General features: G+C 44.5%; 2 protein-coding genes across 3 annotated transcripts in view; one reads left to right on the top strand and one right to left on the bottom strand.

Annotated features, from left to right (window-relative positions):
• Window positions 1-870: 870 nt before the first annotated feature.
• LOC139828396 (uncharacterized) lies at window positions 871-11,043 on the bottom strand. The gene is made up of 4 exons (XM_071810748.1): window positions 10,997-11,043; window positions 9,922-10,536; window positions 8,971-9,759; window positions 871-1,013 (listed from the first exon to the last, which is right to left on the bottom strand). Exons 1-4 carry the CDS (start codon window positions 11,041-11,043, stop codon window positions 938-940), a joined length of 1,527 nt encoding a protein of 508 aa, XP_071666849.1. The 3' UTR covers window positions 871-937.
• Window positions 9,922-12,714, top strand: part of UBE2E3 (ubiquitin conjugating enzyme E2 E3) — a 56,391-nt gene continuing 53,598 nt past the window's right edge. Inside the window, exons 1-2 of one of the 2 annotated variants that reach the window (XM_065841308.2) lie at window positions 9,922-10,106; window positions 11,299-11,501. In XM_065841308.2, the coding sequence (XP_065697380.1) occupies window positions 11,308-11,501 (194 nt within the window). In that variant the 5' untranslated portion in view covers window positions 9,922-10,106; window positions 11,299-11,307. Of the gene's footprint in view, window positions 10,107-10,526; window positions 10,548-11,298; window positions 11,502-12,714 lie in introns of those variants that run through there. The other variant, XM_071811159.1, reaches the window with a different exon arrangement.

Below are 12,714 nucleotides of genomic sequence, written 5' to 3' on the forward strand. Positions count from 1 at the left end.
TTCCAACTAGTGCTCTCAACAAGCCTTAACAATAAGCACCAATCAATGCCTCCGAGGACCCTGAAATGTAAAGAAGGGTTTCATCATTTTATAGATAATGAAACTCAGACCAAGAACAGTTTTGAGACTGCTGCTGTATGATTATTGCCCACCAAAGAAGGCTGACCTGCTCTAGTAAGCATGCGCATGTCTCCTTACAGTACGGTCCTTCTTCCACAGTTCACAGCTCAGTGTGAGAAATTAATCCACAGCCTCAAGATACTACAGAGAGATGAATTTCAGACTGTGGAAACCCCAGTGACAGGGTTTATCTGCAAGTTTATCTGCAAGTATTACATTACCTGCAAACTACAAAAGAAATTGGTTTTGCTTCACTCCTGTTATATCTGACAACACTGTTAAGAAAATGGAAGAGGAGACGGGAAGAAAAGTGAAATATTTTGCAAGTGGTGTTCACCTGCAGGAGCCCCCCCATTCTAAAAAAAAAAAAAGGAAGATTTTCTTTTTAGTGGGTGCTTTAAGGTATCCGAGCTGAAAGATTTTCAGTCTGAAGGGCAGACAGGCCAGGGTAGATGAGCAACTTTACTTTTCAGGCCACACCTATGCTTGTAATTGAGTTTGTGATGTGATTGACAGGGGCCAAGCTGGTTACCTGAGTGACAATCATGTGACCGATTGGAGAGACAATTTGGGAATGTCTGAGTACAGACTGTGCCTCAGGAAATGAGTTTCACCAGCATATAAAACCTACAGGCACCAGTCTTGGGACTCCTCTCCTGTGAGACCTGAGAGCTGGCTTGAAGGTAGATAGATTATAATGATACTACAACCATGTCAGCATCTGTGGCTGAATGGCAGACCATACCTTCTCTCCCTGCTCTTCTGAACAGCCCAGTGGACTGATTGTGGCTCGCTGGGACGATGTGGTCTGGTTTTATTAATGAAGGTCAGGGTGGAGCAGTAGATCACCTCTGAGGTCAAAATTCAACAGTTCTGCATCTTGCATGAGATTTCTGTGAACAAAATACAAAAAACTCCAGACATAATCAATTAATCTATAATTATTCAAGAGAAAGGTGCATTTATTTACCTTCATAGTTTTTTTTTTCATCAATGTGTAATAAAGGACAATGCTAATGGAGATCTATTGATCTGAATACTGTGGAGTGGTAGATAGGTGCTTTCTCCCAACTTCCCCCCCCGCTCCGAGCAGAACCATGGCTTATCACCTGTTGGCCCTCAGCCTCAGCATAAATGCTCTTCCTATTCTGCCAGACATTACTGGTATGAACTGTACTTTTTGATAGTTCAGAATGATCCCATCACTAGCATTTTAACTGCTAAGAAACAATGACAGGAAAAGGAGCTGGTATGCACTTTTAAAATTATTTTTCCATGTACATGTCTACTTGTTGGGTAAAATTCTGTGAAAGACAAATTTGGGAATGTAAAGACTGACTTCACTGCTTCCTTGATACAAGAAAACAATGAAAAATCATGTATCATTTAAAAGATTTTTGTTTGTTTCAGGATTTTACACATTCTAAGTCACTTATCCATGTCATCAAAGTTTAATAGCTATTAATTTGATAAAATGAAACTTAATGTCACCGTATTTGTTAATTGAAAGTAGCACACAAGTGTTTCAGCCACAGCTATATTAGCACCAAACTATTTCAAAGTTAAGTTTGAGAAAGATAATTAAATAGGAAAAATGTACTCTGGAGACTTAAAATGCACATTGCAAAATGTCCATTATTAAATGGATATGCTTTCACCAACTAACGGAACCATTCTACGTCTCCTTTATCCTTGGTTTGATGCTGAAATACAAAAGTACCACACTAATATGTCAGAAATCTATACCAGATATTAGAATATACCATATGTAAAATATTGATGGGAGTTACTAGCTTTTTTCAACCATCTGGCCACCTGTTTATGTGCTGGCATTTAAACACTTAACTTTAAATACCTGTGCCCGAATTCAACACTAAATTAGATTATTTTAATTCCATTGACCGAGACATTCTCTATCTTAAAATTTCCACTAGAAGGACTAATACAGTCTACTAGAAAGAACATTCTTATTTAAAATCATGATCAGCCTGACAGCAAAAGCCAAAAGTTCATTCTCACACATAGTTGAAACAGGGACAAAAATAAGACGACCTCAGGAATTACGATCTCCATTTAGCAAATTAATTAAAACAACATAAGGTAACTTAGGAATAAGAATACCCCTGAGAGATTTTTTCATTACTTTCAAGATCATGGATACAGTACAAAGTAAAGTAATCTTTTGATGTTAGATGAGTGGAAGCAACTTCATTGGCATATTTTTTCTGCTGTTTTGAAGTTAGCACTGTGTTCTTATTTGTTCTGGCATAGTACAGTCTCCTCTATTTTTATTTAACCAAAAAGCGCTCTGAAAAACATAGTATGTTAATATCCACATTAAATATTAGTGAGAACATAGTAAAGCGATAGTAAAAGATAACTGTTAGAAACCCAAGTACGCATAGGCAATGCTGTAGTTAGACTGATCCAAGCAGAGCTGGCATGTATTAAGCTGGCGTTTCCTGGCCTTTCTCATCAGTGTTGCACAAAACACAGGAGCACCATTTCAGCCTAACTCCAGTTGGAAACACTGAAACACTTTAAACTTAGGTTTTAACTGACACTTTCACTGTGCTAATTATATTTCAAACTTCCACCTCAAGCTCCTGCCCCTCTACACTGTGCCATCCTCATAAATAGCATATGCAGTGATATGCAAGTGCAGTCATACAACTCTCCTACCTGAGGAGACAGAGAATGTTAATTTACATATTTATTAAACATTGTAAGTAGAAGCACACACTGCAGTGCCAGTTACTTTGTGAAGGAGGGCTCCAGTAGCAGCTGGGACTACTGCACTGGAAAACACACAACAGTCAGTCTGTTGACATACATGCGAATGAAGGTAGGGAAATGACACAATTAGGTATTTAAGACAAAAGCAACTTGAGAAATAACCGCACTTGACAGTGCAGCTGTGCTCTGCAGGGGCATGGAGAACATGCTCGATCACTCTTTCTCTGCTGGGAGTGCAAGAGAGGCAGCACATGTGGCCATCAGCTGCTACCCAGCCCGCCCAGCAGTATGAGGGACTCCAGAGGGAACCCAGTTCAGTTCTCACTTGGAAGCAGGGTGTTGCTCCAAAATGTAAAATGGAAATGCTCATTATAAGGAGACTCGAAAGCTGAAAGGAGAGGTTATTGTTGAAACCATGGGACAAGACTAAAATCAGACTGGTCTCATACCTGCTAATCGTAACTTCTTTCCTGTGCAAAGATTTCTGGTTGGTGATACTGAAAGCGCTACTTGAAGATAGTCACATCTTGACATCATACAGATGAGGGTGATAAAAATGACTGTAATACTACAAGCAGCTCATTTCTAAGTCTGCACCACTTCACCACTCAAATACCTCAGAGAAGCCTTTCAACATGCTCAATGACAAACATAAACCCCTCTCAGCCCTCACCAGCACTGTGGAGACCCACTCCTAACACACATTTGCTTCTGCTGTGACTCCCATGGGAACAACTCCCTCTGATCAGGGCACAAGAGAGACTCCTGGGAGTTGCAACACTGACTGCCACTGCAGAGACTGCCCAGCAAGCTCAGGAGTCCAGGCTGTGGAAGATGAGCCCTGCCCAGTTATTTGTAGTTGTGATTCACCATGATCAGGCCCTGACCTGTCTTGCTTGTCCCTTTGTGGGAGGTGAGGGCTCTTACCACAGGAAGGGAGCAGACAAATGCAGACAGTAAAGTTCCTAGTCAAAAGCAAGATGCCACAAAGCAATCCCACAGGAGTCTTTGCTAATCCTAATCTTTATACGCTAAAAAAGGTATTGCTTCTTTATTGTAGAACAGGCAATCAGCCAAGCTGGCCTTTTATCCACTGCAGACATGATAATGGGAAATATGTATGGGCCTTACCCTATAATTAGGTGCATTCAGAAGTGTCCCAGGCTTTCCAGGCAGGCAAATGTAAAGCACTGTGACTCATCACTAAAGAGTGTGGCTGCTCACAGATTTGTAATATTTTCTTTAAATGCAGATCAGTTCCTTCCTCTTCGATAGGATGTCAGAAACCAGAATTTGAAGAGTCAGTTGGGGGCTGATGTGTCAAACTGCTGATGAGCCAGATAAAGCTGTTTGTGCCAATTGTTGTCAGCCCTAAAGGTGATGAAAGAAATCTTTTACCCACCTCACCCCAGGGAGATAGGTTAGCCACACTGAAGTAGTAAGGAGCTGTCCAGGATCCTGTTTTGTTTTAGTTGGTTTGTTAGTTCGGTTCATTTTTATTATCTTTTTTTTTTAAATAACACTTTCAAGATAGATCAATTTAGCCGTGTATTTTTTTTTAAGAAACATCATTCAGCTTATGAATAATGCCTACCCCATGCCATGTACATGTTCCTTTCTGACCTCAGCTTGGTCAAGTGAGTTTGACTTTATAATTATCTTGCCTTCTTCTGGCTGGCATGAAAGAGGATATTAGCTCCATTACTACCAGCCTATTAACTTTCTGCTTTCACCCAAACAGCACAGACTGGTTGTTTGGAGCCAAAGGTTTCCAATCTAAGCAGTCTGTAGATAGCACTAATATATATGCTTGTATATATACTTATAATTTAATCTGAGACGGTTTAGGGATAGAAGATCTCTACTTGTAGCAGGGAAATGGGACGTTTACTAGGTCTTTGACATTATTCACTGCAACAGCTGCTGCTTCTTAGCAGAATATCACACCCTGAGAATGACAGCGTTATTTTACTATGCCCCACATTCAGAAAAGGGTTGGATTCTCCCACTGAAAGTTTCTGAAAATGCTGGTCTGCCACAGTTGTATCTGTAGAGCCAAGTTCTTCCTAACTTATTATTAAAATACTATGCTGTCAAATATATACCACAAAATTGTTCTATGGAGTTTATGAAGTTGCTTATAGACCCATCATTCTCACACTTTGCTACATGTAAAAGTCTGCTGGTATTTGCATTTTAGTCTACTGTAGTCAAACAGCCATGATACTGTACTAAAAACTAAGCCTGTGTTAAAGGCAAGCTGAAACTACCCATATATATATATATATATCAAAGATATTTTTTAAATTAAAATTTTAAGGAAAAAAAATCTCTTCATACTAGTGTTTGCAGATGAACACTCACCGAAATAATGCTTATTTAAAGAGGGAAATGCCCTTACAAAGTACAAATCACTATTGCCAGTAGACAGACCAATCCTACCTGAATTTTATCTATTTAATTTTTCTCATTTTCCTAACAGCTTTCCAAGCAAAATGAAAATTATAGAGGATAAAAGTGGGTTAATACAAGATGTTTTCAATAACAGCAACAATAAAAAGCATGGACTCTTTTAAAGCACTGACACTCATTTGACATGCACAGACACTGGATTCACATGAATGACTACAGAAACTCCAAAGGGGTCATTATGGTTTTTTCTTGCATCAATAATCCACACACACAAGGAAAGAACTTACACAATAGAATACAAGGACTCCATAGGAACACTGAAATAGAAACATTTCCACATGACACTGTGCTTCAAAAACATGGATTTACCTGTTATATTTTTAAGTGCTTAACACTAATCTGCCCATTAAAAACTAGTACCCAACTGACCATTTAGTCTTTTAGTGTGTGTGAAAATCAACTGTCAAAAGCAATGTATACTATACAGTAGAACTTACTATCTACTTCATAGGATTACAATGAAGATTAGTCACTATCTGTAGTGGCTTATCGTATGTTAAGTATTTTTCTATGGATTTAGATACAGCACTGTTCAACACTACAAAGAACCCCAGCTAACTAGTTCACTCCAGTGTTAAAATATAGTTGGTAAAATTCTCCTCCTGGCTTCATTGAAGCACCTGAGGATTCAGAGAAAGTAGATTTCCTGAAAACTCCTTGAAGCATCGTGAATTCCAGGCCTCATGACATTAGAGCAGTCTCAAGATTATTGCTGAGTTACAATAGCCTCCAAAAAGTCATTCTCCAAAGAGGAACAACTGCAGCACAGCAGTGCCCTGGCTCCTGCCTCCCACTCTTCCCCCTCCCCGCTCTCCATCATTCCTCCACCGTATTCCCTTGCCAGGAGCTGTAAGGTGGCGAAGCAAACCCAACAGATGGGCTAAACACCAGCTGACAAAGGGACCGGGAGGTGGTTTCCTACTGGCTGGTGCCTGCCCACTACCACCTTTACTTTACGTATCAGTTTGAGGACAAAAAAAAATACCTCTGCTTTTCTTGTAAGTCCTTGAGGACACAAGTCAATTGAAACATGGTAGGAACATTGTTCCTTAAGGGCTTATTTTCATTCATAAACACAAATGAAACTACAGTATCACAATGTAAAAATAATTCTATTTATGGTAGTGATTTTAAGGTTAAGGCACAACAAGATGAGCTGCAATTACTGCCTCTGTAGCAGGCTTCCTGCACACACTCCTGTAAGTCACCACCTCTCCTCCTGGCCCAAGGTTTTTGCCTAATCTACTTTCCTAGCTTTCTCTGTTAATATTGTTAATTATCTTAGGAAAACACAAGCTGGATATTTGTACAGGATCTATCTTATGGGGAGCACTAGTTGCTACTATGACACTAAATACTAATAAAAACAGAATCTACATTTTACCCCATCTACTTAAAAAAAAAAAAAATGTTGTTCCTTTCCTGGCTCTGCAGTTTGTGCCCACCCAGCTGTGGCATTGTATTAATAGTAGAGCTATAACAGGTGCTTGAACAACACAGGCTGGCATGGGAACATACATAGAACAGAAAGATGCATTGCTAGGTGGAGATGTATTTACTGTCAGGAAACAATGATTTTGTGATAAAGAAGATGGAGTAGATGACTGTAAACATTAAGTAGCATTTTCAATTGAGCTGTTCTTAATAATGAAAAATGTGTACTGGCCTTATTTTACCATCTGTACACCCTTAAAATGGTAGGGGCGAGGAGATCAAGCAACGATTTTTCCATGCCTCATAGTTTTCTTGTGAGAAGTGGAAAATGCCTTTCACCCTAGTTCTGGTGCCAGGCATTGAGTTGTTTGCTATCACAAAATTTCATGTCAGATGGAAGAGACCGAACTGTGAATTCCTAAACCTACAAAAATATTTTCAGATGTCTGTGCAGCCCAAAGCAGCTGTTAAACCTCCGTATGCTGACAGCAGCTTCATACCTGGGCTCTGACAACAGGGATGAAGACATAACCAAAAAGACACTGGGCTTCTGAAAAAAAAACCCATCAACTGCCTTTGGGAGCAGAGTTTGTGAAAACAAAACAAAACAAAAACCCCCAAAACAATGAAACACAAACAACAAAGGCAACTGATTGGGAAAAAAAATGCAGGCCTCACTCACCCCTGAGTGCCCAGGACTGTTCAGAAAAGTCTGAAGACTTCGCACTTCACCACACCAGTTGCACTTTTCACAGTTCAAGTACCCAATGAACTGGTGGAGAAAAAGCATTCATGATGGGTACATCAGTTAAAATTACACTGATGTCAAGTCGCAAGGAATATGAAAAGCCAGAGAGATTGTGACAATAGCTTTGTAACAATGGTTATTAAAATCAGCATCTCTCCCTCTCTTCAAACTGCACTGTACATCTCAGCGCAGTACTTTTTCTATACTTGACTACATAACAAACATCCAAAGAACATACAACATCGTAACAAGAAAGTGTCATCCTTTGAGGCCTCATGTCAAATCAATGAATATTCATTTAAATAAACATCTGTTGTACCCACATATTGCTGCAATAAATCTGTTTTAATCAGGTACAAAAGGCTGGGAAAAAATAAAATCTAGACTGGCTTTTCAGTTAGCCTCTGTTAAAAGGGCTTGATTTCTACTTTGTATCCTGAAAGCCACAGAAGCCACACACGGTGCAGTAGCTGACGTGGTGTGCAACCCTTGGCCAATCCACTTACTTTCATTCTGTAGACGCACACTCTTCTAGCAGTATTTTTGGTTTTTGGCTACCTGTGTTAATTTTCACCTCAAACAAAATAAAAATTTAAACACTTAATCCTGACTTTCAAAGCTCCAGCAAGCCTCATCCGGAGCATCACCAACAGAACAGGGGGGAAAAAAAGGAAAACCAAAAAGACTCTCAGTGCTGACTGATAGATTTTTGATATTGCCATGTTTCCCTTTTACTAATTATGCCCAGATTGCTCATCATGCCAGATACTGTTTATGCTAGGAATCTTCTACAGCATACCTCGGGGGCAAATTGCCTGTAGTGGTGATGTGGGAATTGTCTATAGCCCACTTTAACAAACAAACCTCCAGTATTCCTCCAGATCACATCACATCACTCAACTCTCTTGCCAAACCTTCAGCATACTTTTCAACCAAGCTAACTTCAGCTGCCCAGAGAAGGGTATTCCCTGACAGAAAGATTGTTTATTCCCTCTAGAGCACAATATACACTTTCTGACCCCTTGATCCTGTGCAAGCTAAGAAAACACGGTGGTTTTAAGTCATTAGGCTGTTGATAATGAAAGCCCTTGAGGTAAAAGTCATCAAGGTGAAAGCCCTTGTGCTGGACAGCAACTGCCAGCTTGAGATTTCATGTAAATTGCACAAACATTTACAGTAATTGTACATTTCTTCTCTGCTGCAGCCAGTCATCCACAACCTCATCTACTTTTCACAGATAGAATAAATCTTCTTTTACAAGTGGATTTTATTGCCAGTATGATCAGACTCTAAATTTGGAATATTTACATTATTTCAATTGGCAGATTTCTTTTATCACACAGTGTACTCTAGGCGTACCGCGTGTAAAGCTGTTCAAGTACACACCAGAACAGCGCACTCACAACGGGTCAGAACATAAACTAAATCTCCACCGTGTACCATTTTCTTGTGACACGTACCGCCAACTGCTATTTATTATGCCTTTTCTTCTTGAAAACATCCAGAATTTGGCACGCTGGTTGCTCAAGGAACAACTCCTAATTCTGTTTTTAATCTGGAACCGCACCAGGAGGACAACGATCGGGGCGGCTCTCCTGCCGCAGGGGCACTCCGGGTGTCCATGCAGGGCTCGGCTGGCAGGACAGCCAGGGCACCGCTCGGGCTCCCGCAGACACTGCCCCGGGCACAGGGGCTTCTCCAGTACCCACGCGTGAAAATGTGCCAAGAGTGGAGATTTTCTGGAGGGAAGCAGGTGAAGAAGGTAAAGGCCGGCTGAGAAACCACCGACGGCCCCATTCCCGAGCCGGCAGCCGGCGCCTGCCCCCAGCCTGATTCCCGGTGTGAGCTGTGAGGTGCGAGGCCGGGGCGGCTGAGGCGCCCGGAAGCTGCGGAGGCCCCAAGGCCGCCAGGGGGGCGCAGCCGTCGGTGGTCCCGGCCTGCCGAAGTCCCAGCAGTGCCCCGCAGGCACCGGCGGGCCGGAGGCAGCAGCCCGCGGGCCCCGGGCCCGGCCGGCGGCTACGGCGGGGACAGCCCGCGGAACGGGCCGGGCTGAGCGCCCGTCGAGGGCTACCCCCCGCGCGCCCCCGCTTTGTCCTTGCCCGGCCCGGAGCACGCGCGCCCTCGGCCGCGGCGGGAGAGCGCCTGCGCGCACCCGGCCCGGAGCGGTGCGCGTTCCGGCGGCCGCCAGGCGGGAGCGAGCGCCCCCTCTCCCCTCCCCCCGCTCACCGGGAGCTCCGCCGGCGGCGCCGCTGCGGCGGGCGCGGGCGGGAGGCCGGAGGCGGCCGGCGCCCCCTCCCCCGCCCCCGCCGGCGCGCTCCCGCCGCCCCCCGCCCCGGCCCCCCGGCCCGCCGCGGGAGCCCGCGCCGCAGAGCGGGGCCCGCCAGCGCCACCCGCCGGCCGCGGGGCCGCACCGCGCCTCCCCCCGTCCCCCCCTGCTCCGGCTCTCAATGTTCCACACTGCCCGGCCACAGAGCCGCCGCCGCCGCCGTATAGCCCCCCCGGCCGCCTCCGTCCCCTCCTCGGGCGCCGCGGGCCCGGCCCGGCCCCCCGCCATCCCGCCCCTCCGACCCAGCAGCGGGACAGGACGCCGGCGAAGGTAAGGGAGAGGCGGGCGAGGCGGCTGCCGCGGCGGCTGGGCGAGCGCGGTGGGGGGAGGCGGGGAGGAGGCGGGGGGGCTGGTAGAGGAGCTTTGTTCTTGTTTTCGGCGCTCGCTGCCTGGCGGCGGCCGGGGGCGCGGAGCCGGCCCGAGTTCACGCCTCACTTGGTGCACACGCACGGTGCGGTGCGGGGCCGGGCGAGCCGCCGCCGCCCGCCGTGCCGAGCCCAGCCGAGCCGCGCCGCGCCGGGCTCTCCCCACAAAGCGCGGCCGGGCGGCCGCCTCCAGCCCTGCCGCAGCTCCCCGCCGCGCCTCTCCGCGGCCCCCCCGGCCGCCGGGGCAGCCCCCTCCTTCCCCCCCCACCCCCCCGATCGGCGGAAAAATGTCGGTCTGCTTGGCGGAGCGGCGCGGGGAGCGGCGGCGAGCAGAGCTGAGCAGAAGGTGCAGTTTGAATTATGCTTCTTCCCCCTCCGGCAGCTCCGTGGTGGCCAAATGCAGCTCTCGCTGCTGGCCATGTAAATAACCAGGGCTGCTGCTGCCCGAGTTGCTTTAAATGCATCTCGGGGTTTTTCCCTTTTAGACAAAAAACCCAAAACACCACCACCAAAAAAAAAAACCAAAAAACAACACCCTCGTTCTCCCCCCGCCCAGCCCAGCCCTTTAAATGCACAGAGCAAGTGTACATTTCCATCTGAAATCAACCCAAGTGTTATTGGCAATATATTTTCTCGGAGAGAGGGGGAGTGGGGGGATCTGGCGTTTGGACCCAATAAAATGCTCTGCTCCAGTGTAAATATTTACAGGGTATTAGTGACTTTTTAAAAAACATTTTCAGTGAGGTCTGTTATTTACCATGTGTCATAAGTTATTAATGCTCATTGCCTAAGTACCCTGCTAAATCTGTCTCATGCCTTAGAACAAAGTCGACAATTGGCATATTGTTTAAAGTATGAAAAAAATGCGAGTGGGTTTAAAAATTGGAAATATCTGTATTTTCAGAAGTGTAAATATTGCTTTGTAGCTGTCAAACTGCAGCCTTTGGGGACAAGACAAAGAAGTATATTTTGGATGATTTCTTGGTGAAACAGAGTTGTCACTAATTCAAGTGTTCTCTGGAGCATGGGGAATGGCTAGAGAGAGTCCTGCCTGTTTTATTAACTCTGCCTCATCTCTTCTGTTTCCCCCAAAAAAGTTCCCCACGATGTCCAGTGATAGGCAGAGGTCAGACGATGAAAGTCCAAGTACCAGCAGTGGTAGTTCAGATGCTGATCAGAGGGATCCACCTGCACCTGAACCTGAAGAGCAAGAGGAAAGGAAACCCTCTGCCACCCAACAGAAGAAGAACACCAAACTATCGAGCAAAACTACTGCTAAGCTATCTACTAGTGCTAAAAGGTAAAGGCAACAGTAAAGCATTCTGTATTATTTGTGTACGGTATTTTGAGTTGCAGTATTTTCAAGGCAGAAGGGTTCTCCTCATAAAGCTATGTGGAAAGGAGTGAAGGACCAACTTTTGTAGGACAGGAGCCTACCAGGCAGTACCTTCATTAATCCAAGTCTTGTTTGGGTAATAATTACGCAGACTTGTCATACTTCTTTTGAAGAGTTGTTTGAGAACTTGGAAGCTTAGAGGCTGGATGCAAGGGGCACCTAAATGTGTTTCGTATTTGCAAAAATGTGTGAGAGTGTCAGCTTCGGGTATCTTTTTCAGAGTTAGGTTTCCGTGCCTGATTGGTGTAGGGTGGAGTCCTCCTGGCGTGTTTTATTATGGTCTGTAGACTGATGACAAGCAATATTCTTTAATTAAAGAAGTCACAAAACCCCAGTGGTTTCTGTGGGCCTTGTGAATAGCTTTTCTTGTCAGTGTATGGGAGAGCGTTACACACCTTGAAGTAATGGGTTCGTTCTGCAGTTCAGGCAAGTTTTCTCCCTTGGGATGTGCGGATTCAAACTCTGGGGTTCTGTAGGTAGCCTCCACCATTAAATATTAAAATCTTCAGAAATGTCCTTTAGTTATATCTGTTGCATTTTTATTTGCATATAAGGTTTCTGGCAGTCAGCTCTCAAGACGCACTCTGGTAATTTTCTGTAAGTTTAGCTGGGTGAAATAAGCGAATTTTAAATCCTGTGATTCCAGTTGTCTTTGGAGATCTAACTTTCCAGTCCTTTCCCTCCAGTTGCTTTTCTTTACAAACATTTACGAATATCCTTTAGCAAGAAATGCTGTAGAGTAGCTGTAGTGGCTTCAAGTTTTGCTTATTCAGCGTGAACACCGTAGTTCTAACTTTCAGGAACGCTTGAGTCGTTTTGAATTAAACCTAAATTCAGTAAATACTTTTTGAAATGTGTTAAAATCGCTGCAGAGTATGACTGGGTGGCTTTGATGACTTTTGGGCTTGTTAAAGAAACCCTTTGAAATAGGATGGCTAAAGAAAGAAAAGTTCTGGCACTACTGTGTAGGCTTTGCAATTTGTTATTACTTATCTTTTTTTGAAAAGCCTCAGTTGCAGGCTTTCGAGACTGAGCTTTCCCCTCTTACCTTTATTTCACTTAATTATTGCAAGTGTAATTCCATACATCTCAAATAGTTCGGTAGCCTGACTGATTT

The sequence above is a fragment of the Patagioenas fasciata genome, chromosome 7 (genome assembly GCF_037038585.1).
Source record: "Patagioenas fasciata isolate bPatFas1 chromosome 7, bPatFas1.hap1, whole genome shotgun sequence".
Lineage (NCBI taxonomy): Eukaryota > Metazoa > Chordata > Aves > Columbiformes > Columbidae > Patagioenas > Patagioenas fasciata.